At 37.3% G+C, this 24,847-nt stretch overlaps 4 protein-coding genes across 7 annotated transcripts; 2 read left to right on the top strand and 2 right to left on the bottom strand.

Moving 5' to 3' along the window:
• Window positions 1-596: 596 nt before the first annotated feature.
• Window positions 597-5,270, top strand: ngs (notochord granular surface). The gene is made up of 10 exons (XM_043236898.1): window positions 597-1,034; window positions 1,963-2,131; window positions 2,210-2,359; window positions 2,441-2,560; window positions 2,643-2,738; window positions 3,088-3,222; window positions 3,319-3,429; window positions 3,521-3,631; window positions 3,954-4,078; window positions 4,603-5,270. Exons 1-10 carry the CDS (start codon window positions 853-855, stop codon window positions 4,886-4,888), a joined length of 1,485 nt encoding a protein of 494 aa, XP_043092833.1. The 5' UTR covers window positions 597-852; the 3' UTR covers window positions 4,889-5,270.
• A 316-nt stretch (window positions 5,271-5,586) lies between these two features.
• pgm3 (phosphoglucomutase 3) lies at window positions 5,587-12,145 on the bottom strand. Its single transcript, XM_043236893.1, has 13 exons — window positions 12,009-12,145; window positions 11,254-11,462; window positions 10,971-11,155; window positions 10,135-10,202; window positions 9,822-9,955; window positions 9,546-9,741; window positions 8,533-8,690; window positions 8,361-8,444; window positions 8,163-8,261; window positions 7,120-7,239; window positions 6,607-6,729; window positions 6,366-6,539; window positions 5,587-6,288 (listed from the first exon to the last, which is right to left on the bottom strand). The coding sequence occupies exons 2-13, from the start codon at window positions 11,458-11,460 to the stop codon at window positions 6,199-6,201; spliced, it is 1,638 nt and encodes a 545-aa protein (XP_043092828.1). The 5' UTR covers window positions 11,461-11,462; window positions 12,009-12,145; the 3' UTR covers window positions 5,587-6,198.
• An 863-nt stretch (window positions 12,146-13,008) lies between these two features.
• On the top strand, window positions 13,009-19,025 carry si:ch73-352p4.8 (cystine/glutamate transporter). Of its 4 annotated transcripts, none has more exons than XM_043236894.1 (12): window positions 13,009-13,147; window positions 13,681-13,945; window positions 14,820-14,946; window positions 15,012-15,127; window positions 15,214-15,339; window positions 15,575-15,806; window positions 15,926-16,049; window positions 16,130-16,233; window positions 17,049-17,145; window positions 17,220-17,369; window positions 17,451-17,628; window positions 18,090-19,025. In XM_043236894.1, exons 2-12 carry the CDS (start codon window positions 13,702-13,704, stop codon window positions 18,152-18,154), a joined length of 1,563 nt encoding a protein of 520 aa, XP_043092829.1. In that variant the 5' UTR covers window positions 13,009-13,147; window positions 13,681-13,701; the 3' UTR covers window positions 18,155-19,025. The 4 variants fall into 4 exon arrangements, with proteins under 4 accessions (XP_043092829.1, XP_043092831.1, XP_043092830.1 ...); XM_043236896.1 differs by lacking the exon at window positions 13,009-13,147 and adding an exon at window positions 13,427-13,506; XM_043236895.1 differs by lacking the exon at window positions 13,009-13,147 and adding an exon at window positions 13,440-13,579.
• Window positions 18,842-24,793, bottom strand: foxm1 (forkhead box M1). Its single transcript, XM_043236892.1, has 9 exons — window positions 24,672-24,793; window positions 23,568-23,974; window positions 23,346-23,485; window positions 22,544-22,723; window positions 22,324-22,452; window positions 22,177-22,236; window positions 21,853-21,910; window positions 21,598-21,758; window positions 18,842-20,698 (listed from the first exon to the last, which is right to left on the bottom strand). Exons 2-9 carry the CDS (start codon window positions 23,935-23,937, stop codon window positions 19,928-19,930), a joined length of 1,869 nt encoding a protein of 622 aa, XP_043092827.1. The 5' UTR covers window positions 23,938-23,974; window positions 24,672-24,793; the 3' UTR covers window positions 18,842-19,927.
• Window positions 24,794-24,847: the final 54 nt, after the last annotated feature.

The following is a 24,847-nucleotide window of genomic DNA, read 5'->3' on the forward strand; positions in this document are numbered from 1 at the left end:
CTTGTTTTTGTTGTTGTGGTTATTATTATATAAAACTATATATCTCATAATATTAAATACATCATTATATAAAATAAATGTAGATAATGTAAACCACGTTGATATGAAAATGTAACATCAACTTTAAAATTCTAATATAAATAACTCATATACATAATTATTGTACTATTAATAGAACTGAACAGAATAATTTAAGTAATAATTTCATTTGAATTTAAATAATAATTGAAATAATAAATCGAATATAATTTTATATTACATAACAAATAATTACATTACATATATATATGTGTGTGTGTGTGTGTGTGTGCATGTATATATATATATATATATATATATATATATATATATATATATATATATATATATATATATATATATATAATAACATAGCTCTTTTTAATGTAATTATTTGTTATGTAATATAAAATTATATTCGATTTATTATTTTAATATTATTATTATTATTAAACTATTTAAATGTAATTAATAATATCTCATAAGATGCCATGCAGACCATGTAATATTTATAGTTCTATTTATCCGTCTGTTTGCTTGTTTGTTTCCTGAATGTATACCAGCATACTCTTCTTTGATGACACGGTACAGGCTACTTTCAGTCTCCAAGTTTTCGGACAGTTTTAGTGCAGAGAATTTCATTAATGAGGCTTGCCATGCTCATCGGGAAAGCTATTTTTACCGCGGTGCATCTCTTCGCGGTGTCCCGTCAGACAGCTGACTCTGTGTCAGACGGAGGTTTGACATTCCTCCTCCGGACAGGACAGCAGGTATAAAGCCCCGTCACCAGGGAACGGGACACAACGCTCCTGCAGAGGAACCAGCAGCTTCACCATGAGTCACAGCCCAGAGAGGATGTCTTCTTACCGCCGTCACTTCGAGGGTGGCCTGACCTCGTCCTCCACGCTTCAGGTGCGGGTCTCCAGCCCTTCGCCCACCCGAGGAGCCGCCCGCCACCGCTCCGCCAGCTACTCCCGCAGGGCGCTCTCCGGGTCCCGCAAATCACGCATGACCAGGTACGACTCAGAATAAAGCAGCCCGTCATATAATGCACACATAGTAGGTGCATTTTATTTCAGCTGGGCCTATAACACTGGGCATTAAAAATGGGCATTGTGGGCATTTCACTCTCAAAAAGAGTGCTGTGTTGACTATTTTAACACATTTTCTGTCATGAAAGGCACAAAGTTGACACAGAATGTGTAAATGTAACATAGTGTGTAGAAACAAAGTAGGATTAACTAGGTGTGTGTGCTGGACACGGGTCCTTAACTAAACACAGGCTGGGGTGTAAAAAAAAAAAAAAAAAAAAAAAGTGTAACTTAAATTAACTAAAAATGAAAATAAAAGGCAGAAATAAAATAAAATATAATGCTTAAGCATATCAATGATGGTAAAACAACCAAAACAACAATATACTTTACACTAATAATAATATAATATAATATTGTATATTTAAACTAAAATAATATAATAATATAATATTATATCATAAACTACAATTCTAAGCATTCATTACTATAAATAACACACAAAAATAATGTTGCTGCCTGGGTAGCAATTCTCAGTTTTCTTTACTTAATAAAATAACTAAAACTAAATAAACTAACGCTAAAAATTAATTTGTGATTATTTTTAAAAGTACAAAAAATGGCAAAAACACTTTTTTTTTTTAAATGACACACAAGTAAAATTATAAAAATGTTCTAATTCAAAATATTATCAACAAATAGTGTATCTGTTATACTATAATAACACTATATTAGGCTATATTATAATTATATTATGTAATAATAATGTAATAATATTTTTTTATTCCATTATTGTAATATTTAATCATTTCTTTTGCGAAATAGCTTGTATTTCGTATTGCTTTCTAACATCAGTATGAAAAGAAACATTACATTTTACAATAATAAGTGTTGTAAATGTGTCCCTCTGCAGCAGTGTGAGTATGGGAGCGCTGTGTCTGGGCATGGGTTTGGGGGTAGCTGGAGGCGCGGTGGATCTGGACGCTGCGGCCGCTGAGAACCAGGCTTTCCTCAGCACACGCACCGGCGAGAGAAAGGAGATGGTCGCCCTCAACGACCGCCTGGCTGTATACATCGAGAAGGTAAGACACTTCTGAGGCACGCTTCTCCATGTTCTCCTTTGAGGGCCAGCCTGTGAGTGTAAGTGCGCTTGTTTCTAGGTGCGCTCTCTGGAGCAGAGCAACAAGCTGCTGGAGGCAGAAATCGATGGCATCAAGAGCCACCACGTGAAGCCGTCCGGTCTGCGTCTGCTCTATGAGGAGCAGCTGAGGGAGCTGAGGAGGATTGCTGACCAGATGAAAGTCCAGCGGGTGAGGGACGACCGCAGGGGACTTACTCGCTTAAACATTTAGGTCACAACTTGATCATTACTTGCTCGTTTGCTTTTGTAGGATCTGGCGGTAGCAGCAAAGGACGCCATGGCAGGTCAGCTGGAAATGCTGAAGGTGAAATACGAGGAGGCCGTGGAGGCCAGGAAAAAGGCAGAGCTTGAAATTGAAGCCTTCAGACCGGTAAAGTCCAACTTAATACAGAAAGTGTAATGTCACTTGGTTTTACACAAGGATTGACGCTCAAACTCTCTTTGTCTACCAGGATGTGGATGCGGCCACATCCGGCCGCATTGCCTTGGAAAAACGACTGGAAAACCTGGAAGTGGAGCTTGAGTTCCTGCAGAGGATTCACAAAAAGGTGCATTTAAATAAATATATGATATCTAATATAATATAAGGAAAAAATATGATAAATCATGGCAACGTACATGTATGTTTGTATCAAAAATAAACTACTTTATTTTATATAAGATACGTTATATAAGTAAGTTTAATATAATTAATTTTTCTTAAAAACCTAGGGCAGCAAACTTTCTTTTTGCCAGTTGTACAATTTTGTTGTTTAATATTATAAAAGAAAATAGAGAATATTGTTGAATTGCTATGTGATATGTGATTTTATTGTCTATCAATCACTATGTATTTCTCTGCATTAATATGGTAAACAACGAAAAAGTTGTGATTTATCTACATTTTCTGTATGTCAGGAAATCGAGGAGCTGATGGCTCAGATTTACGGATCTGTGGCTAAAGTAGATGTGGCCTTCGCTTTGCCTGATCTGGCATCCGCTCTCAAACAGATCCAGGCTCAATATGACAGTATCGCCGCCCAAAACCTGCAGGTAATCAAGACGGGACACAAGGGACACAAATAAACCTCAATCTCCTTTAAACCTAACTGTTTTGCTCACATGTTTTTCCTGTCCGGTGTTCACTAGGAGATGGACGCTTGGTATAAAGCGAAGTTTCAAGATCTTAACAAAGCAACATCACGGCACGTGGAAACAGCGAGGAGCCTCAGAGAAGAAATCACAGCTTACAAGAGAGAGGTGTGGGAACATTTTTCTGTCCTGTCCTGCATATAACAAAAGTGTAACACAACTGCACTATCTTATTAACTTAATGCTTATGCATTTGCAGATTCAGAATAAACAGAGAGAACTGGATGCTCTTAAAAACAGGAATGAAGCACTGCTGCTCCAGATGAAGGAAGCACTGGAACGATACAAAAAAGAGGAGGAGGAGCTACAGGTAAAGCCACGCCCCCTTCACTCTCACATGCCACAGTAGCCAAAATCACATACACAGTATGTACTTCTTTTGAGAAGTAATCGACAACTGTTAAAAACATTATATCTAGTACAAATGTAATCTGGACCCACTGACATATTTTAGTAGCTATGAATGCTGTAACTTCAGGAATGCTACTCTTTTTGATTTTGAACGCAGCCAATCAAATTGATCAACTATAGACTATCTAGAACAGAATATTATTGAGACCAAGATTGGGTTCTTTTTTGTGAAATCATTTGATTGAGTTGATTTAAAAATTTCACTAAATCGCGTGTCATAGATCCGTATCGAGGCTGCAAAGGATGAACTGAAGTCTATTAAAGGGAAGATTGCACTTCTGCTGAAAGACTATCAGGAACTGCTCAACGTGAAGATGTCTCTGGAGATTGAAATCACCACATACAGGTACTGCAGGGCTGCCAGCGACCACATCTCCTCGAATAGGCAACCTATAATAAGCAATAATAATAAGATGTAAACTCTTTAAAAGATTTACAATAATTTCAATAAATTCCAAGATAAAATCCTCTAAGAAAAAATCAGAATGAGCTTTGCATGTAAACTCTTTAAAAAGAGTTTACATTTCACAATTCTAACTTTTGATTTTATATATTACAATTCATTTTTCACCATGGAATTAATAATGAAAAAGTCAATTACAATTTCAATCTCAGAATTGTCTTATCTCAATTCTGACTTTTTTTGTGAGTTTATATCTCACGATCCTGTTTTATTACTTTCTCCCCTCAGAATGTACATCTTTCAATTCTATTTTTTAACCATAAAAGAAATACATATTTTTTACATCACAATTCCAACTTCGCTCTGGCAAATGCAAGTTGAAATGGGCTTCCATAGTACGGCAATTAAAACACATAGTTCAAAAATCTTATCAACTATACCCACGTCTGACCCTGTTTGATTTGCAGGAAGCTGATAGAGGGAGAAGACAGTCGCTTGTCAGACATGGTGAGCGGTCTGTCTCTCATGAGCGTGAGCGCAGGAGCCGTCAACAATGTTTTCGGGGCGGCAGCAGCCCACAGAGCAGCGCTGAGCTCCGCCGTCTCTGAGAAGATGATCTCCAGCAGCACAACAGTCGATCACAACCATCACGAGTCTGTGGAGGAGTTCACTCACGAGCAGGCCGTAGAGATGACGGAGAGGAAGACCGTCCTCATTAGGTACAAGTACACCACTCCAAAACAATACATCTAAAAGTCATGGGTGTGAACGTTTCTTAACGTTGTTGTAGAAGCTAATCCATCTCTCTTTGTTTGCAGAACAGTTAGGACAGATGAGGAAACGTTTCAAAGTGACACACAAGAACGCACCATCACTATCTCTGGTGCCGCAGATGAGAACGATTGAATTAAACCCTTGAATTAGTCATGATCTCAATCCAAACTTCCATATCAAAGTCTATTCATTTAGAGTTCTTGTTGCTCAGATTTTACATTCCATTTTCAAAACCTGTGACGAACCAAAGTCTCCCAACCTTTGCTACCTTCTGTGTGCTTTGACTAAACTTCTGTAACTGGGTGTATTAAGCGTTTAACCACTTGTCAACTGATTCAACTCAAATAAAGTTTGATTGCATAGCAGTTTTAATGTCGTTTTCCTGTCTCTTAAGTACATATGGCATGCTCAGAGAAGCAATGCTTTCATAAAGCATGACACTTTGTAACAAAAACATTGGTATTAAATCACATAATGCTACATTTAATCCAGTATGAACATGAGTTCTAATTTAATTTTAGATTGTTGATTGCACATACGCTGATATTCAAATATTTGGAGTAATTTGTTTTTTTTTATTATTATTAATCCCTTAACTCAGCAAGGATGCATTTAAAGTGATTCAATGTTACCGAAAGACTACATTGTTACAAAAGATTACAAAAGTGCAGTTTTTAACTTTCTTTTCCTCAGAGTCCTGGAGAAGGAATTTGTTTTCACAAACCTATTAATCAGCACAACTGTTTTCAGCATTGATAATAAGGAAAGTTTCTTAAGCATATATTGATTTCCGAAAGATCATGTGACACTGACGACTGGAGAAATTATCCTGAAATATGACATAACAGGAATAAATTACATATTAAAATAAAACAATATTTAAATTGTATACTTCAAAATATTTCTGTTTGCACTGTATTTTTATCAAATAAATGCAGCCTCGGTGACAATAAGAGACTTCTTTCAAAAACATTCAAATACCTTAACCCAAACTATTGAACGATATTATCTTCTATAATCAAAATGGTAGATAAAATTAAAAAAGCAAAACTTGTTTTTTCTGTAATGAAATTATTGTAAACAAAGGTTCACACAGGTCACAGTTTAACAATCACAAACTTTCATTTATAAAGATTGTTGGTCACTCATACAGTACAAAGACTAAACTTTTAACATTCGTCATCTCCCAAAACATTTGTTTGTGCAACAAGTGCTAGTTTACTGTACATTTACAGTATTCATACATTTCACCAGACGGACTCAGACACGCCGCTTGCATGCATGTTTGATCAGCGTAAAGGTTTTGGCTCGTCTCCGACTCCTCCGGCGAGACGATACACAGCCAGACTGACCTCATGAGCCAGACTATCAGCACTTTCCTGCACATAAACACAGAAAATACACATTTACAATTGGATATATCGAGTCGTATAATGAGCATAATGACCATGTGTACCTGTGTGTCAGCCTCAGCATAGACTCTGACCACATCTTCAGTTCCAGAAGGTCTAACGAAGGACCGAGCGTTTTTGTATTTCTTAACAAGTGAGTCGATGGCGTCCTGCAGACCCTCTGGAGTCACGGCTTTCCTTTCTGCGTCTGTCGTATCTATAACGCGCCGGTCTGACACCTGCGGAGTCCAACAGTTAAATAGACACACAAACTCATACGCCTCGTAGACACACACAAGCACACACCTTGACTTTAAGTTGGCGGTTGGGCAGGTCTGTGTAAATTTCGTCCCAGTCCTGCACTGACATCCCTCGGATGGCCAACACCGCTTCAATCACAAGCATATCAGAGATTGCGTCTCCCACTGTCTGCAGAAGAGAGGAAGGGAGTTAAATACCAAAAAAATACTTTAATGTAATATTATTAATGCCTTATTCTATACAACCTTATTCTGCATCCCTAATCCTACCCAATACCTAAACAACTAACGTACTTAGCAGCAAATAAAAAATTTATTGAGGGAAATTTGTAGTTAATAGTTAACAAACGTTACCTATTCTAAAGTGTTATCATAGTTTGATTACCATAGAATGTGCATACACATAACTATGGTTTTGCGTGCATGGATGGTCATGTGATATTCGTTTTAGGCTCGCGTAGTGTAAAGATGGTTTCGAAAACGCAGATTGCTTTCATTCTAAAACGCCGTTTTAAAACTAAAACGCACAAGTGTAAACGGGGCCTGAGTTTGTCTGTACCTGGTTGATCAGATTGATGGTGCTCTCTAGGAGTTTCACCGCTTGTTTTCTCTCATCGTTTGTGTTTGAGTGTTTCACCAGCTCCTGGATCTGTTTCTGTGCCGCCTTGCTAAACAAAACCTGCAACATATCAGCAACAACGCTGGTTAGAGTGCACCAACAAACTGAAAAATACTGATATTCGCTGAACCCATTGGAACTAACTTGCACAGTGAAAAGACGTTTTACCATCAGAGGAACTAAATCAAACATGAAGGTGATGTGAAACTGGGTGGTTTCACGTGACTATAAGTTTAAAAGCATTTCAACTTTATTCAAATAAGGAACTGCACAGTTTGCATTGTCATGGAAAACTGAAATATAGTTTAACATAAGCCTAATCCTTAGATTACGTGCAGGGTCAAAATAATTAATGAAAAATTAATTATTTTAAAACTGAAAATTTTAATTGTGGAATATAAAATGTTAAATTCTGTCAAATGATTATTTGCGATTAATCGTGTCCAAAATGAAGTTTCTGTTTAAATAATATACATATGTGTACTGTATACATTTTTGATAAATACACATACAGTATTTAGAAAATATTTACATTTACATTATATATAAATGAACAATATATTTACATTATATAGAATATATTTAATATATAAACATGCCATTTTATTAAATATATACATGCATGTGTTTGTATTTATATATACTTAATTATAGACAGTATAAACACATATATAAACAAAACTTTTATTTTGGATGCGATTAATCGCGAATGATCATTTGACAGCATTAGTAAAATTCTCATTTATGTAGAATAATTAAAATCAATTAATATGTAAAATTTTGAAACAAAGTTTTAAATTCTAAATGTGAGAGTTAAAATTTAAAAAGTTACATTTAAACCATAAAAGGACACAGCATTGAATTTACAAATCAAAACCTCTCAACCAACTTATACTTTTTATATTGTCTATTTATATTGTATATTTTTGCATACTTTTTTTCTGCCTTATTTATAAAATTCAAGTATTTTGCAGTGAACTCACAGTTCCATGTCCATTCGCCTCAAAATAAACTCCAATATCATATTCCTGTGCTGCATGATGTAGGTGCTTTACTCCTGTTTTTGTACAGCATACAGTGACCTGTGGAGAAGTCAAAGCTCACCTTAATGTCTCACAATTACGATTATTGCATAAATAGGAGCAGACATTAGTACAATGAGGTATTTTGCAGACCATCACCTTCATGACGTCCTCCAGGTAGCGAGTTGAGCTCCCATTAGCATACGCCGTCTGAACAACAGCAATCTGCAGGTTCAACCCTGCCTGAACACACACACAGACAAAATTTATATCTGAATTCAAATTTGCATGTGATAAGTTTCATTTTAGACCGGGTTCAGGCGTGTAGAACCTGTGTGAGCAGCTCTTTGAGGTACGTGCTGATGAGAGTAGCGATCTTGTCTCCGTCCAGCAGATGAAAGCAGCCTTTAGAGTCGGTGTAATAGTAAACAATGCGATCTGCATCACCGTCAAACGAGCAGCAGCGCTCACATTCTCCCATATTCATACCTGAGGAGAAAAAAGTATGAGATGTCTCAGATAATTCTATCTGAATGACATTCCACTGTTTAAATGTTTGGAATTTTTATTTATTTAAAAGAAGTCCGATATTCTTACCATGGCTATTTATTTGATAACAAAACAGGAAAAAACTAAAATAACGCTACATACTATTAGAATTTAAAATAACAGTTTTCTAAAATTAAATTAAATTAATTCCTGTGATCATTAATACTGTCTTCAGTGTCTCATGATCCATCAGAAATCATCTGAATATGCTGATTTGCTGCTCTTGAAACATTTCTTATCATTTATATATTGCTTAATTATCAATTTATTCATCACACATAGAGTTTGTGGAAAATGTGATACACTGCCAAATCTGGCATAGGTAAGATTAACTAAATTAACATATATATATATTAACTAAATTAGGCAGCGAAGCATTTAACTTATAAAAGTGTAAGTGAAGATATTTAGAATGTTACAAATGTATAATTCAAATAAATGCTGTTCTTTGAACATTCCGTTTCTTAAAATACCCGTGAAAACATTTTCAACATTGATAATATAGACACAAATCAGCATATCAGAATGATTTTTGAAGTATTATGTAACACTGTAGAATGGTGCAATGATGCTGAAAATGTAGCTTTGCATCACAGGAATAAATCACACCTTAAAAGACACAGAAAACGGTCATTTTAAACTCTAATAATATTGCACAATATTAGTTTTTATGTTTATTACTTATTTATACACTCATTACACACTTTCGACCAGTAGTGCTTCTATCATTATATCATAAAAGAATACAAACACAAAAATGATATGCTGGTTTTCTCACGACACGTTCACACAAACCTTGAGGTGCTTTCTGCTGGACTTTGACGTAATCCGCTCCGCACATGTGGTTGAGTTTGCCGCTACTGCCGTCATTCGAAAGCACCACCTGCAGTTCGGAGCGAAGAAACGGCTCCATTTCTCTCATCTTCAGTGCACCGATGCCATTGGCTCCATCCACCAGAAGCCTCTTCTGATCATCAGTGCGGTTTGAAGCCTTTGGAATACAAATAGGGAAGCAATTAATGCTTGAAAAATCTTCGTCATTAACGTTCACTGTCTTTATGTGTCGCTTACGTTCTGTGTAAGCTGAAGGAAAGCCTGTGAGAGTTTTTGGTAGTAGCCCTCAACAGTAGGACTGCCGTAGCAGCCGTGCGTGTTACAGCAGCACACCATATAATGTAGCTGGGGAGTGGTGACCAGACCATAGTCTTAAAGAGAAACACACACCCATCAGTCTGTATAATCAACAGAGCAATTCATCAACCTTTGCACTGCAAGGACAAGCTGTATACAAAAAATATAATGCAAATGCAAGACAACTTTAAAGGAACTTTTAAGCAAAATAATCAAGGTCAATATATTCAAGCTTTGTAATCAATAACCACACCATGAGTTTTGCCACCCAAACTGGAAACGCCATCCAGTACAGCCTGAGAGAGACTAGCACTGCTCGGTCTGAAAAAAACAAACACAGAGAAAATACAACACTACACTTAAGTTATGTATTTCAAACACTACATTGAACCGGTTCACACGCTACAGATGAGTGCAACAAAGAATGTAGAGCGAAGAAAGACTACTCTGGACTGATCATCAAGTTATTTATCAACTTATGTGCCTTACAATTTGGTGGCTGTTGCTAATATATATATATTTATTATATTAGTATATTATTTAGTATTTTTTCCCTCTCTCTTTTGTTTGTATGCACATCATAAATCAGTCAGAGAAGACAGAGAAGAGTTGATAATAAAAAAAAATAGAAAAGTTGAAAAAAATATTGCTCTCAAAGCTCCACAGATAATTTATAATTTGCCTTTTGCTTTACTTTTTTATTATTACATTTTAATAAAAGTGAATTATTATTGTTATTATTATTTCACATATGAATTTAATTTAATAATTAATTCAGATGCTCTCAGTAAGTGCAAGAACAAATATAAAGTACAGATATATATCTAAAGTGAACGTTTTGTAACTTTTAGTTATATATGAAAGTTGTCGTCATTGTTTTTTTTTTACATTAAATATAAAACAAATTGTGGTGATGATGATAACAATCAGCTACACTTTTCAATCACATTTTCCTCTGGCTGTTTTCTGACTCGATCTACTGGCTTGGCCACTATGAAGTCTACAGGTTTGGTAACTTCTCTCTTTATGTACTTAAGCTTTTTTTAACATTTGTTAACTTGCCCGCTGTGCAAACAGAAGCCAGGCTACCTGGTGTCTTTGCCGACGTATACGCTTGCGGGCTCGCTCATGTCGATGTCCTCTTTCCCAATAACGTCCTTTAGCTCTTTGAGAAGAAAGTCCTGCTCGGCATTAGCGAGTTGTGTGGCGTATCCCTCCCAAACCGCCGTCACCATCTCCCCCATGGGGTCAATCAGCTTCACCCCATTGTCTTCCTGAAAGTGAAAAGGATAGCATTGCAGGAAAGTGAAAAACACAGCACTATTTTGTTGTTATCAGAGTAACGGTGGACACAGATGGGCGCGTTTCTTACTTCTGGGTTATGAGAGGCAGTCACCATGACTCCTATGGTGGATTTAGTTTTTTTGGACCTCAAAGTTGCCAGCAGGCCCATGCGGAACATGATGTGATCCAGATGTTTGGCATGAGTGCGAAACCCAGCTGTGCCATACTGCAGTGTAAGGCCCTCCGGCTTCGGATGTAGCTTGGACTTTTGAGATACTTCCGCAAACTCAGCCATCTCTAAAAAACACATAAACAACTTGATTCATTTATTTTGATTCAGTTATATTGTTTACAACAGGATCTTCCACTATGGTTCACATTAAACCAATGCATGTAGAAATTACAAGCATGCTCTTTATGTACATGCATTGCAGAGTTTGAACAACAGACATGAAAAATGTAAAAAAAAAAAAAAAAAAAAAAAAAGCAGTCTGTGGTTTGTGATGCACATATACACAGAACATAAAATTGCAATAACCAAAACACTAATATATTAATAAATCAATCCCAAGATAAAGAACAATTAGCAATTTGCCTGTTCCAATCATTCAGATATAATCAGATAATCATTTAAATCAATTATTACGATTACTACAATAGTAAGTGCAAATAATAACTTCATTCAGGCTGAAATGAATGAATGAAATACATAATCACACAACTGCACACATTATCCGGACTTGCAAACGAAAACAAGACATATGCAAACTAATTACAGCTGTTTTTTGCTACTTTCCATGAAATCGTTTTAATATGAACACAGCTGATGAAGTTTATACTCACTCTGCTGTTTTTGCGACTGAAGGGCGACACTTCCTACTTCCCGGATTACGTGGCTTCGATGACGCACGTCGCCACGCCCTTTCCTGACGTACTCGGGAACCTGATGCTTATTTCAATGAAACCAGTTTAGCTTCACCCACGGATCAAAGTCTAATGATAAAGGCTTGCAGTGTGTGCTGAGAACTTTCATTGTTATTCCTAAAATATTAAATGTAAAAATAACAAAAAATAGGCTATTATTTTTTCTTGATAAATTTCTAATCTAAGATATATTTTTTGTTAATTATATAAATACCAATTCCGTTGCATCATATTTTAATTTTAATCATTCACTAACTTAATGTTTTTAATGCAAAGGACATTTTCTCTGACTTGCAGTGATAATGCTAAAGTTTATTTATTTTTATTTTTTTCATTATCAGCTGTGTAAACATGTTCGTAAAACATGTTGCTGCAGATGTTGCACTCTGTTACCATTTCTCTACTGAGGAATGGCTTGTCAGGGTTATGACAGATTTTTTTAACCAACTTTGCGCTTTTCATGGCACATAGTATACAACAGAAAATGAAAAACACAATAGAGACCCTTCACGGTTCGAAAGAGACTTTAACACACATGTCTGATGTCTGACATAATGAAGTAGACAGCCAAACACAGAACAAGAAGAGAGAGATAGATGGTGGCCACTGGCCAATAACAGTTTACTGCTAAGCTCCGTCTCAGTGAGGACTGACCCTCACACACACAAGCTAACACTCTGTAGCATGTGCTGAAAGAGCTTTCAGTAATCAGAGTGGCAGACTTAACAAAAACGCTCTTGGATCCTTATGTAACCTTTGTTTTTATGTTGCTGCTGAAGAAAAGTGAACTTTGCAGCTGCTTCAACAAGAAGAGGAGGTCCTCATGGTAGATTCCTGTGCCCCACTGTGCACACTCACACAATGGCACATGGCTTTCCCCGTCTAAAAGGCTTTAATTGCTGGTGTTGATGAATCTGGAGAAGACTGCTGGCTTTGTTCTTGGTCCGAGGTCTGAGCTGGATGGTAACTCTCCTGGGTTACTGTGCATGAAAAGAGCTGCAAAACAAGCTGCATAAAGGGAAAAGTGTACTGGTCTCATCATTTAATACTTCTAACTGGTGAGTAAAAAAACCTGATTGATGGTTTTCATATTTTCTTAGGTGAAGATTTGCATTTGTGTTTAGAATATTTACTATGTTTACCAAATGTGATTCTGTGTAACGTGGGAAATCTGTGAAAAACCATGAAAAAACTTTAACGCCCATGCAAACATTCTGTTTCACAATTAACCCAGCTAACAATAATATGTTGTAAGAATCCTTGGTTAATGTTCCCATTAAGTTACCATTAACATTAAGAGGAGTTTAACTTTCTGTTCAACAAGACGTTTGTTCAAAACTTTGAGTATTCCTTCCCAGAACATTAGTCAAAGTTCTGAGAATGTTCAGTGCTAGCTGGGAAAGATTCTTTATAGTGGGTAATGTTCTTTGGATTTTTCAAATGTTCTTCACTCTGAGAAGAAATACTCATTTTGTTTCGTTCACTCAAAGGTTATTTTTACCCCTTTTTGAAACCTTTCGTTTATATATTTGAACATCGCTCTGCTTTCCAAGTGTTTTTTGCTGTTTGTTCACTTGATTTCTTTGTAAAGATCTAAAGCTGCAACTGAGAGATGATGGTCACTAAAAGAGAGTCGGCCCCTGACAAAGCATCAGATGAAGATACGGAAAAGACAGTGAAAGACGATGCAGTTCATCTCAGGAGGAGGATAGGCCTGCTGCCGTCTGTTTGCTTCATCATCGGCACTGTGGTGGGCAGCGGTATCTTCATCGCCCCCAAAGGCGTGTTGATGAATTCGGGCAGCGTGGGATTGTCCCTGCTGGTCTGGACTCTGTGTGGCGTCCTCTCCACTTTTGGTGAGGAACATCTTCGGTTCTGGTCAAAGGTTTGGAATATTGTTTAATGCTTTCGAATGAAGTCTCTTATGCCCAAGGCTGCATTTACGTGAGCAGAGAAAAATGCTGTAAAAACAGTAATAGTGTGAATTAATAATCATTTAAAAGAAATTGTGTATGTTTTATTATACGTCTAGAATGAAATTTTTTCTTTTGTTCGAAAGTTGAATTTTCAGCATCTTTACTCAGTGTCTCATGATCCTTTAGAAATCATTCTGATCTTTTTACTTTAACATCTGTGTTGAAAATAATAACATTTTACACTACTATCCAAATGTTTGAAATAAACAAGATTTACAATAAAAAAATACTTTTGTAAAGTAAGCGCACATTACATTCAAAAGTACATTTATATTACAAGTACATTCAATTATATTACAAGTACATTATGTACAATAAAAGTACATTCATTATTTCTATTTTGAATAAATGCTGTTCTATTTATTAATCATATAATCCTGAGAAAATGATCTCTCAGGCTTGTGCCTTGTTTAGATTTTTTTGATTTCATGCTTATTCATTTAGTTTAGGCTTTAACATGACTTAGTTACTTTCTTTAGATACTGATTACGGTTACCTGTACATTATTAATCACGCAAAAATTTCAATCCTCGCATCATTTATTCACCTTCAAGTTGTTCAAAACCCAGTTTCTGTCTTATTCTAGAAAAAAAACGATATATTAAAGAATAAACAGCTGACAGTAGCCGTTCCATTATATAATATATAGAAGTCAATGGTTACCGTCAGCTATTTTGGACAATTGCTTGTGTTCAAAACAAAACTTTCAATCCAAGTTGAATCCATTTTTTGAAATATAGCATGTTCTCTGCAGGTGCTTTATGCTATGCTGAACTGGGCACGAGTTTTAGAAAATCAGGCGGTCATTACACTTACCTGTTGGAGACCCTGGGGCCCCTGCCTGCCTTCCTGAGACTGTGGACGGAGCTCATTTTCATCAGGTGTGTGTGCGTGCAGTGTCTGTGTTTTGCTGTGTTTACAGAGTCCAATCATAATGTCATTTCAGGCCTGCAGTGGCCACATACGTGTCTTTAGCTTTTGGCCAGTATGTAGTGGAGCCATTATTCATGCCTTGCGCCGCTCCGACGGCCCTGGTCAAACTCGTCAGCATGCTGGGAGTCAGTGAGTGACCTTACTTCATTGATTACTTCAGTAAACATTTAAATCTGTCAAAACAAATCTGTAAAACTATAAACTGTTGTGCCTAGCGTTTGTGGTGGCAGTGAACTGCTGGAGTGTGTCAATGGCAGCTCGTACACAGGTCTTGCTGACCTTCATCAAGATGTTTGCTCTGATTCTGATCATCATCCCAGGCATCATGGCTCTGGCTAATGGTAAGGGTCACATACTGATTTATCTGCTGCAATACAGTACTCTGGAATGTTTTCAAATGAAATATGTGACCCTGGAGCTCTTGAGTCACCAAGGTATATTTGTAGCAAGAGCCAAAAATACATTGCATGGGTCAAAATGATTGATTTTGATTTAATGGCAAAAATCATAAGGATATTAAGTAAAGATCATGCATTGCATTACTAAGACAGGAAATCAATTTTATTTCTGTTTCAGGAAAAACCGAAAACTTCCAGAATGCCTTTGTCTCAGATTCTGTGGCTCTGACCAAACTGCCTCTGGCCTTTTATTCAGGTCTTTATGCATATGGTGGATGGTGGGTATTAGCAGCAGTGTCAAACGTATACAAATCTAAAGGAAGTTATTTCCAAAATAATGTAAATGTGTTTATTTCTGCTTACAGGTTTTATTTAAATTTTATAACTGAAGAGGTAATTAATCCAAACAGGTATTCAGAAGTTCCTGCATTGTTAATTGTTATCTTGACAGCATGTTTTAATGTGTGTTTTTTTTCACTTGTCATTATTATATAAAAGCTCTTAGATCAATTTCTCATATTCCTATTAGAACCATCCCATTGGCCATCGTTTTCTCTATGGTGACTGTAACTGTGTTTTATGTGCTGGTCAATGTGGCTTACTACACCATGATGAGCGCCAATGAGTTACTGATGTCAGATGCAGTGGCAGTGGTTAGTAGCGATAGATAGTTATTACACGCTTTCGTTTGGAGAGTAAATGTCAAGACTGTGCTTTCCTTATTGTACTGCAGACATTTGCAAGTCGGGCTCTGCAGAGTGTAGCACCAGCAATACCAGTTTTAGTCTCTCTTTCCTGCCTTGGAGCACTTAATGGAGGATTTTTTGGTTCACCTAGGTAAGCATCTCAGAAACGGAAAAGTATGCTTTATCTTTGTAGTATTCTTTGACTTTGACCAGTTAAAAGTTAAAAGAATAGTACACCAGAAATTAACATTTGCTAAAAATTTACTCACTCAGGCCATCCAAGATGTAAATGAGTTTGTTTCTTTCTCAGAACAGATTATGAGGAATTTAAAATTACATCACTTGCTCTACAGAGGATCTACTCAAGTGAATGGTTGCTGTCAGAATGAGAGTCTAAACATCTGATAAAAACATCACAATAATCCACAAGTAATCTACAATCAATTAACAATTGGTTAGATGAAAAACTGTGTGTTTGTATGAATCGAATTAATCATTAACACGCTTTTAATTATAAAAGAATCTTGTCAGCGTCAGCAGAGAAATATACACACAACAAGCCTATTTACAAGTCAAAACAGTTTTAAACAAACGTGAGGATGGATTTTGATGTGAAATTACAACTGAGGAGCTTTTCACTGGAAGAAGCATTATGAATTGTAGACTCAAAAGCAACGATTCAATGTTAAAACACCTTAATAATCGATTTTTGCATCACAAGAGCTGTGTGGATTACTTTTGGTTTTCTTTATCAGCTGTTTGTTCTCTCATTCTGACGGCACCCATTCACTGCAGAGGGTCTACAGTTGGCCAAGTGATAGAATGCTATAATTTTCTCCAAATTTGCTCCAATGAAGAAACAAACTCATCTAGCCAAAATCTTAAATGGCCTGAGGGTGTTGTTTTAGCTCATTTAAATTTCAGGGTCTACTATTCCTTTAAGATTTCACAACTCTCTTTCTGCAGGATGTTGTTTGTGGGCGCCAGAGAGGGTCACTTACCCAGTATCTTCTCCATGATCCATATCCGCAGACAAACCCCGCTGCCAGCTGTGATGTGTTTGGTACAATCACATCTATTCATCCTTTTCTCCCAGTTCCTTTTCCTGCTAGCTTACGTTTCTCCTGGTGTTTGCAGTATCCTCTGGTGATCATCATGATGGCGAGAGGAGAGATCTTTCAACTGATCAATTTTGCATCCTTTTCCCGTTGGCTCTTTATCGCATTGGCCACTTTGGGAATGATCATCCACCGCTACAGATTTCCAAATCATCCCAGACCATTCAAGGTCCATTTAAATGGCCCACTACTTACTTATTAATAGGAATTTATCACTGTACTGATTAAACATTTTGTTGGCTGTGTTCAGGTCCCTCTTGCAGTTGCGGTGATCTTTACCATAGTATGTTTCTTCATCGTGGGCCTGTCCCTGTATTCGGACCCCTGGAATACGGGAGGCAGCTGTGCGCTCACATTATCAGGAGTACCAGTGTATTACCTGACTGTCAAGAAGTCATACATACCCAAACGCTGGAAAAAAGCCTTCAGTAAGTAATGCTAAGCATGTTTTTGCATTGCCTTTATAAAAATTAACCATAGTTTTACTACAAGTAGTAATTAAACCATGCTAACCACAAAATAACCATGCTTTTACTAACTAAACTTTAACCATGATAGTTGTAGTACAACTTTGGTGAGATAAATGATATGCCAAAAAAAGGTTTCTACAAAAATGGTTTTATTTTCGTAAGAGTAAAAGCTAAATATTTGTTGCTAGTTTGATTGACGGCATCTTGAATTGAACACTGATTAAATGATGATGTGAGGGATCTTTACAATGGCACACAATGTATGAAGTTACAAAAACACTTTTAGAAGTGTTTTTGGGAAGACATTTTATTGGGCTGAGAAAAAAGTATTGTATTCCTCAAAGCCCCGTTTTCATACCAATAAAAAAAAATGGTGCTACTCAAAGCCCACTAATTGACCTCTGCTCCCTCTTGTGCAGATTATTTAAGTCTACATCTGCAGATATTCCTGGAAGTGGCTCAGCAGGAAGTTAAGACCTACTGATGGAGCTTCACCAAACTACAGACCTGAGTGTTGCAAAGGGCATTGAAGTTTGTTTTAATGGCATACGCAGAGCAACATCCTTGCACCCTATCCATTAGTTCAGGCATCACTCGTATTTTCATCTAGTTTTTATTCAAATCTAATACAGGACTATGTCCTGGTAAAGTCATTCTTTAAAAGGGATAGTTCATTAAAAAAATTATATTCTGTTATAATTTACTGGCTTCGGTTAATCTCCAAAACATAACCAGTCCTAAAATGAATTCATATTAATCAAGTAATCACAATGTGTTTGTATAAAGTATCCCTTTATTCTCAAAAAGTACATTAAGAAGAGAAACCAAATTGTATTCTTTGTTGAAAATGAAAATGGATGTTTCTGGTTAAAGCCTGTTACATGAGTAAAATGCAGAGCTGATTACTTTCATATTTCAATAGTCTTCAAAAATTATACAAAAGATATCCTATTGTCTGAATGGCCAGTTTTTTTGACTCACCAAAATGTTTGTTGTTGAGAAACATTAAAGTTGATTATTACATAACTTTGTATTCTTACAGAAACCAAATATCAAGTCACTTGACAGCTTTTTAAATGTCTGTGCATCAATGTAATACAATAAGTAAATGCTACTTAATTTGTGTAACTAATGCTTGCGTAACGTTTTAGCACCAAAAATCTGTCAACCGTTCAGTTTTTGTACATTTTTTTGATATCTTGCTGTTTTTACATTGGAAGAATGCAATACAATGTATCAAATGAACAAAGCTACATATTGATGGTAGTCTTCTAAGCATATATGAACTCTGTGCATGCTCACTAATCATTCTACATATGAAAATGAACATTAAAAGCTTTGTAATACACCACAAATCTCTTGAAAGTCTCATCCTGGTCATGCCCAACCAACATTCAGCACACAATCTTAAATCGATTTTAATTGCAAAAACAAATGAATGCAGAAAAGCAGCAGAGATGAGTCACTATTCTGACATGCTTGTAACCATAAAAACACATTATGGATGTTATAAACAGCTCCACACACTCCAGATAAATGACTGGCAAATTCTAGTACAGGACAACACTTACACATCCATCTGCAATCAATAAACAACTAAGGGATAGTTCACCCAAAGATGAACTCTGTCATTGTTTATTCACAACCTGTGGGTTTCTTCCTTCGGTTTAGAAAAGAAAAAAACTGAGAATGTTGGTATCCAAAAAAATACTACTATAGTTACTGTCAACTGTTTGGTCACTAACATTCTTTAAAAATGTGTTGTATTCAACAGAAGAATGAGTTAATCTTTGGGTGAACTTTCCCTTTAATTTGTATGTTAATTTTTTCTGCCCCAAATTTCTGTAAAAAAAAAAAAAAAAAAAAAAAAAAAAACCTCTATTTTTACCATCCATCTCTGGCTAATCCAAGGTGTTCAAAATCATTCCAAAACAAAGAAACACTATAAAATTGAGTAGTGTAATTTAATTAATCTGCTAAATCTGTATGTTCACTTATAATACACGCTCTTTCTCTCTCACACACGCATTCATATTTATATATTACAACTTGTGCAAATTTATCTTATCTAAGTACATTCGTCACTAACAGTTTTGCTCGCAAATAAAGGCCTACACATCAAAAACACAAACATGTACAGTAAAAGGCAGTGAAATAGCAACAGAAATTAAGAAAATAATTAAGAGATCAATAGCAAGTAAATGAGAATCAAAGGCAGTGAAGAAAGTTGAGAGCAGCTTGGAAAAAGAAACTGGAGTCACTTGAGCTCCGGGATAAACTGGGACCAGCTGATGTTTGCCATGCTGAGATCATCATCGTCCAGGTTAGGGAAGCTAATATCCACTAGGATTTTACTAAGGCTGTCGTTCATGGTATCCAGGACGAGGCCTTCGGTGAGGGAGCGGTTGGCGGTGCCCACTTGCAGTAGCTCTCTGGAGCAGGTCGGAGTGGAGCGTCTCGGAGAGGGTCTGGAGCAGGTGAGCAGCTCTCGAGGGGAGCTGAAGAGCGGCAGCTCTTTGAAAGGCGTGCTATTGAAGCTGAAAGGCGTGTGTTCGTGCCGCTGCGGGGTCAGCTGTGGCCCGCTGGGAGTACGGATGGGGCTGAAGTCCAGCACGCCTCCCTTTCCGACGGGGGTGATCCTCCATGGCTCCAGGACTGCGGGAAGCTTACTGGGGGTGGATGAGGAAGGGTGGCCGCTCTTGATGGGCGTTTTAAAAGTGTATTCTCTGTTTGGGCTGTCGAGGTCAGGTTTACAGGTGGGCTGGGCCTCCGGATCGTGAGTGTCTTGGAAGGTGGAGACGTCGGAGACCACCCCCGAGTCGAAGAGAGTGCTGTCGGGGTAGAGCAGGACGGGTTCCTCGGTGGCTGGCAGGACTAGACGCTGTTTGCGGCGGGAGCTGCTGTTTTCTCGCTGTCTGGTTTTGGAGGGCAGAGCTTCAGGAGTCACAGACATGCTCACAGGCTCCTCCTTTATGTCCTGAGAGGTGGACGCACACAGCATCACAGAGCTCGCATCACTCTGTGAGACCTTTCACAACACAAACAAGCGTTAAACCACCAGAACTTGCTCTAGTTTATTTCTTCACACTTTTTTCAGGTTATGAATTCCCTGCTGAAATAAAACACTAACTGGTTTGTTGGCTGCACAAGTGGTCTACCAGGCTCAAACCAGCTAAAGATCAAAGTTCCAGCTTTTTGGCTGACCTGACTTACCTCGAGTCAGAAGTCGGCCAAAAAGCCAGAACTCTGTGCTCTCATGGGAAAAAAACAGAAGTCAGTTATTTGTATTGTAATTTAAAAACTAGAAATATTTTCGTTACAAAAGAAACATCAATGTGCTAACCTCCCAAAGACGTATAGGATAGTTTCACGACAGATATATCCAATACGAGCATTACCAAGCTTGGAAGAGCCAGGATACATTTTTAATAATAATATATTGTTATAAGCGTAGTATTAAAAGTAATCACAAAATAGATTTTATTTAAACATATTTACTAAATTTTGATATAAACAGGCTATTTATTAGGGGCAATCTAAACCATTGTTGACTGCTCTAAAATAGCTTACAATCAACTTACAATTATATCTAGACCAGCTCTAAATGATTATTAAATTCAGATTTTAGCTAGATTTTCAGTATTATTTCCCCACATGAAATAAATGAATGAATAACAAGCAACTGGGTTACTATGGGGAAAAAATATTATTATTAAATAATTATATCTAATGAAACATTTAAATAATTATTAAATAAATAAATCTTCCATAGCAAAGCATTGACAAATAATGCTGGAAATATATTACATTAATCAGAATCAGAAAAAAATTATTTAATTACAACATAGTTAAAACTTATTTTTCTTTTGATGAAATATGACCTGGGTAAGTTTTTAAGATTTATTCATATAAAAATGTAGTGTTTACCTTAGGGGCAATGCGGACCCTCTTGCTCATCCCACTGGAGCTGGGAGGAGTGGAGAGAGTCGCAGGACTGGTGGAGGGCAGGAAGAGCGACTGACCCAGAGGAAGCTGGATGGGAACCAGGTACGAATCAGTCCGAGGAAGAAGCGGCTTCATCTTCCTCTCTGAGAACGAGCAGAGATATAACGACTGTTAGGAAACAACATCATGCACTCATCATCATGAGACATTCGACCCTATCATCCAGCAAGCACTCACCTGTGCTGGCCGTGGCAGGTATGGCTTTCTTCAGCTCCGGTGGACCTCTCTTCTGTTGCTATAAAGAAAAAAGAAAAAAAGTCTGTTTACTTTCACAAAAAAGTGTGGCATTCAAACTAACTGCAGTCTCAACACTGTCTGCCTTTTTGATGACCCTCAGACGATCAAAAGAACAAAATAAGTGATGATCTGGAGCTGAACGCTCTTCCTCCTGTCTGACTCTCCCTGAAATAAAATAAGTGCTTCCTGGAGAAGTAGAGAGGCTGGTCCCTGTCTTACATCTTGTTGATCTGCCCTGAGAGGATGAATAAGGAAGAATCTTACTTGATTGAAACCAAGTTGTGGGATCTGAGAGCAAGTGGGGGTCACTGGGTCAACCAAAGGCTGTGGGATGAGCCAGGAAATGAGAGATGACTACATTTGAAACATAAAATCAACTATGAACATAGTAGTACAGTAAGTGATACATACCTTGTAGACTTGGTCCAATGTAAGACAGCGGTTTGCTTCTGGTCGAATCGTCCAATAGGAGATCTTGCCATCGGCAGATGTCTCCCGAACAAACATGTCATGCAGTGAGAGATTATGACGGATGGAATTCTAATAAAAAAAAAAAATAAACAAAATCAAACTTAGAAATCTTATAAGAGATGTTTGTGTTATCTGAAACTATACTGGTTTTATACACCACCTTCCATCCGGGTTTGGCAACATTTCTGAAATACGGAAAATGGTCCTCGATCCAGTTATAAATTTCCTTCAGGGTCATGTGTCGGTTCTTCTTACTGTTGATAGCAAACTGGATCATAGCCATGTAAGAATACGGGGGTCTCTCTGACAGAGGGTCCTTCTCCTTTTCTGGAGCTTTGGGCTGTTTAAAAGAAAGCAGACAAAAAAATGTTTAAGAATGAAATATAAAAGAGAAAAATAAAATGGCAGAGGCTTGGTTGTACTAATGTGTTGTGTTCTCAACAGGATGTCAATATGTGAGTGTGATATTAAAAAAATTTCCCCGGAGGATCCAGTTATGACGTTTTAATAAAATTGTGGGGTCAAGTTTTTAAAAATGAAATGTATGCACATCGTTGTTTACAATAAGATTTATAATTTAGCATGTTAATACAAAGGGCCAAAGGTCAAATTAAATGAAGGGCAGCGGTCCAAAAAACAAATGTTGTATTATATTCAACAATACACTAAAATATATTATATATTTCTACATTTCCATATATTTTATTACCACAAAACCAGTCATAAAGGCCAATTGTTTTAAAATGAAGTTTATACATGAAAAAACAAAAAAAGGCTAAATCATAAATTAGAAATAGAGACATACATGTTTTTCCCCTATTTGTCTGCCCTCTTGTGATATTGCATGGCAGGCCACATCCAAGGTCATTACAGGCTAACTTTAAGGCATCTCTGATGTATAATGTGCATTTAAAAAAAATGGAGGGTGAATTTAATTTCAGGACGACTTTAAAGAGGTTTACCTGATGACAGTCACTCGGATTGTCTTTGCTGGTGCCTTTTTGGTTCGACTCCGATCTGAGCCCATCAGAGCTCATTTTTCCCAGCCACTGGATGTTGGTCAGACTGTCATCAAGCGGGAAGCACTCCGTCTCCGTTTTCACTGACACCACAGCAAAGAACATTTCAGAAAACAGAACGTTTTCAGAACATCAACAAGCTCAGTCTCAGTCACATCCCCTCACCTTTCTCAAGATCACGCTTGGGCTCGGTAGAAAGACACCCGAGGGTTTTGCTCTCCTCCAAAGTGCTGCTGCCACTGAGCAGGATGAACTTGTTTCGTCCCTGAGGGCCGCACTCCTTCCCTTTGGCCGTCAGGGCACTGATGACACTCTGCAGATCAGCTTCTTTCGGGATCACCACCACCTGAGTGTCCGGTATGGTGGGGTGGTCCATCATGCGGATGCCATCGGGGAAGCAGCGGGCGGTGGACGGGGTCGGGGTGGTCTTGCAGCGGGGCCCATCGGCCTCATCACACCCTGCATCAGATTCATTCTTCTGAAATGGCAGCTTTCTCCTCTTCAGGATGATGGGTCTCCTTGGGCTCTCTCTCATTGTTTGCTCACAGCAAGAAGGCCTGGCTGATGACTGTCTGTAGAAAACAACTGAATAGGTCATATTTACATCTAACTGAAGCTTTATGTCCTAAATACAGTACACACAGGAACTATTCAACTAACGTCAGACGATTCGCGAGATCATTCATAATAACAATAAATAACATGCAATATTGAATCAAAAGCAGATTAAGTGCAAAGAAATAAATGCGTGCACGTAAAATATACATTAAATACGTAAAAATATATCATATATATATGTGCAGATGTTGGCCAATTATACCGATAAGAAGGTCTGTTGACAAACGACTTTTTTGTGTAACGCCTTTTGAATGACGATTTTAGTTCTAGAAAATAAAATACCGTTACAAATTGATTACTTTCAATCTGACCTGCTGTTATTATCATTGTTATTATTTTTGTTTGACAGATCGCTCAGAAGCAAAACATTTCGCGAAAGGCAGGTTTGTACGATATTTGCGTAAAAAAATGATTAAAGGTGTTTTTATTTTATTACAGTGATCAAACGCGTTCATCGTCGTTTTAAACCACATTATAGCTTGTTGTCGCCTTAAAATTTAATAGAATTTAAAACACTACATTTTATAAACGATCTTCCTTTATTATCTGACATGCGGCCTAGCGTTTCGTCTTTCCAACTAACCCACTGTACAGGTTTAATTTATTGAAAAAAAATACAGCACACATCAAGTAATTCGAAACGGATCAAACCTTCATATCATGTCAGCCGTGCAGACGGTGGTTTATTGGAGTTAATCTGGCAGCGCTGAGTGATAAAATGTACTTTGATGGGAGTGAATGAAAAACTCGAGTCCCTGGACTCTTGTGCGCATTTGGTGAGATTTTGAATTTTGGCGCAGAGCGGTGCAGCGCTATCACGTGATCAC

Source organism: Puntigrus tetrazona, chromosome 4, assembly GCF_018831695.1.
Source record: "Puntigrus tetrazona isolate hp1 chromosome 4, ASM1883169v1, whole genome shotgun sequence".
Taxonomy (NCBI): domain Eukaryota; kingdom Metazoa; phylum Chordata; class Actinopteri; order Cypriniformes; family Cyprinidae; genus Puntigrus; species Puntigrus tetrazona.

Excerpts from the sequence above, each read along its gene's own strand:
- pgm3 (XM_043236893.1), bottom strand. The coding sequence starts at position 11,460 with ATGGCTGAGTTTGCGGAAGTATCTCAAAAGTCCAAGCTACATCCGAAG. Across the intron at positions 8,445-8,532 it reads TCAAAGAGCTGCTCACACAG|GCAGGGTTGAACCTGCAGAT; the intron begins GTTCTACACGCC and ends GTGTGTGTTCAG. Across the intron at positions 6,540-6,606 it reads ACCGCCAACTTAAAGTCAAG|GTGTCAGACCGGCGCGTTAT; the intron begins GTGTGTGCTTGT and ends TGGACTCCGCAG.
- si:ch73-352p4.8 (XM_043236894.1), top strand. The coding sequence starts at position 13,702 with ATGATGGTCACTAAAAGAGAGTCGGCCCCTGACAAAGCATCAGATGAA. Across the intron at positions 13,946-14,819 it reads TGGCGTCCTCTCCACTTTTG|GTGCTTTATGCTATGCTGAA; the intron begins GTGAGGAACATC and ends TGTTCTCTGCAG. Across the intron at positions 17,370-17,450 it reads ATCATCCCAGACCATTCAAG|GTCCCTCTTGCAGTTGCGGT; the intron begins GTCCATTTAAAT and ends GGCTGTGTTCAG.
- foxm1 (XM_043236892.1), bottom strand. The coding sequence starts at position 23,937 with ATGAGAGAGAGCCCAAGGAGACCCATCATCCTGAAGAGGAGAAAGCTG. Across the intron at positions 22,724-23,345 it reads ATCCGAGTGACTGTCATCAG|CCCAAAGCTCCAGAAAAGGA; the intron begins GTAAACCTCTTT and ends TCTTTTAAACAG. Across the intron at positions 21,911-22,176 it reads CACAACTTGGTTTCAATCAA|CAACAGAAGAGAGGTCCACC; the intron begins GTAAGATTCTTC and ends TTTTCTTTATAG.
- ngs (XM_043236898.1), top strand. The coding sequence starts at position 853 with ATGAGTCACAGCCCAGAGAGGATGTCTTCTTACCGCCGTCACTTCGAG. Across the intron at positions 1,035-1,962 it reads CGCAAATCACGCATGACCAG|CAGTGTGAGTATGGGAGCGC; the intron begins GTACGACTCAGA and ends GTCCCTCTGCAG. Across the intron at positions 4,079-4,602 it reads ATTGAAATCACCACATACAG|GAAGCTGATAGAGGGAGAAG; the intron begins GTACTGCAGGGC and ends TTTGATTTGCAG.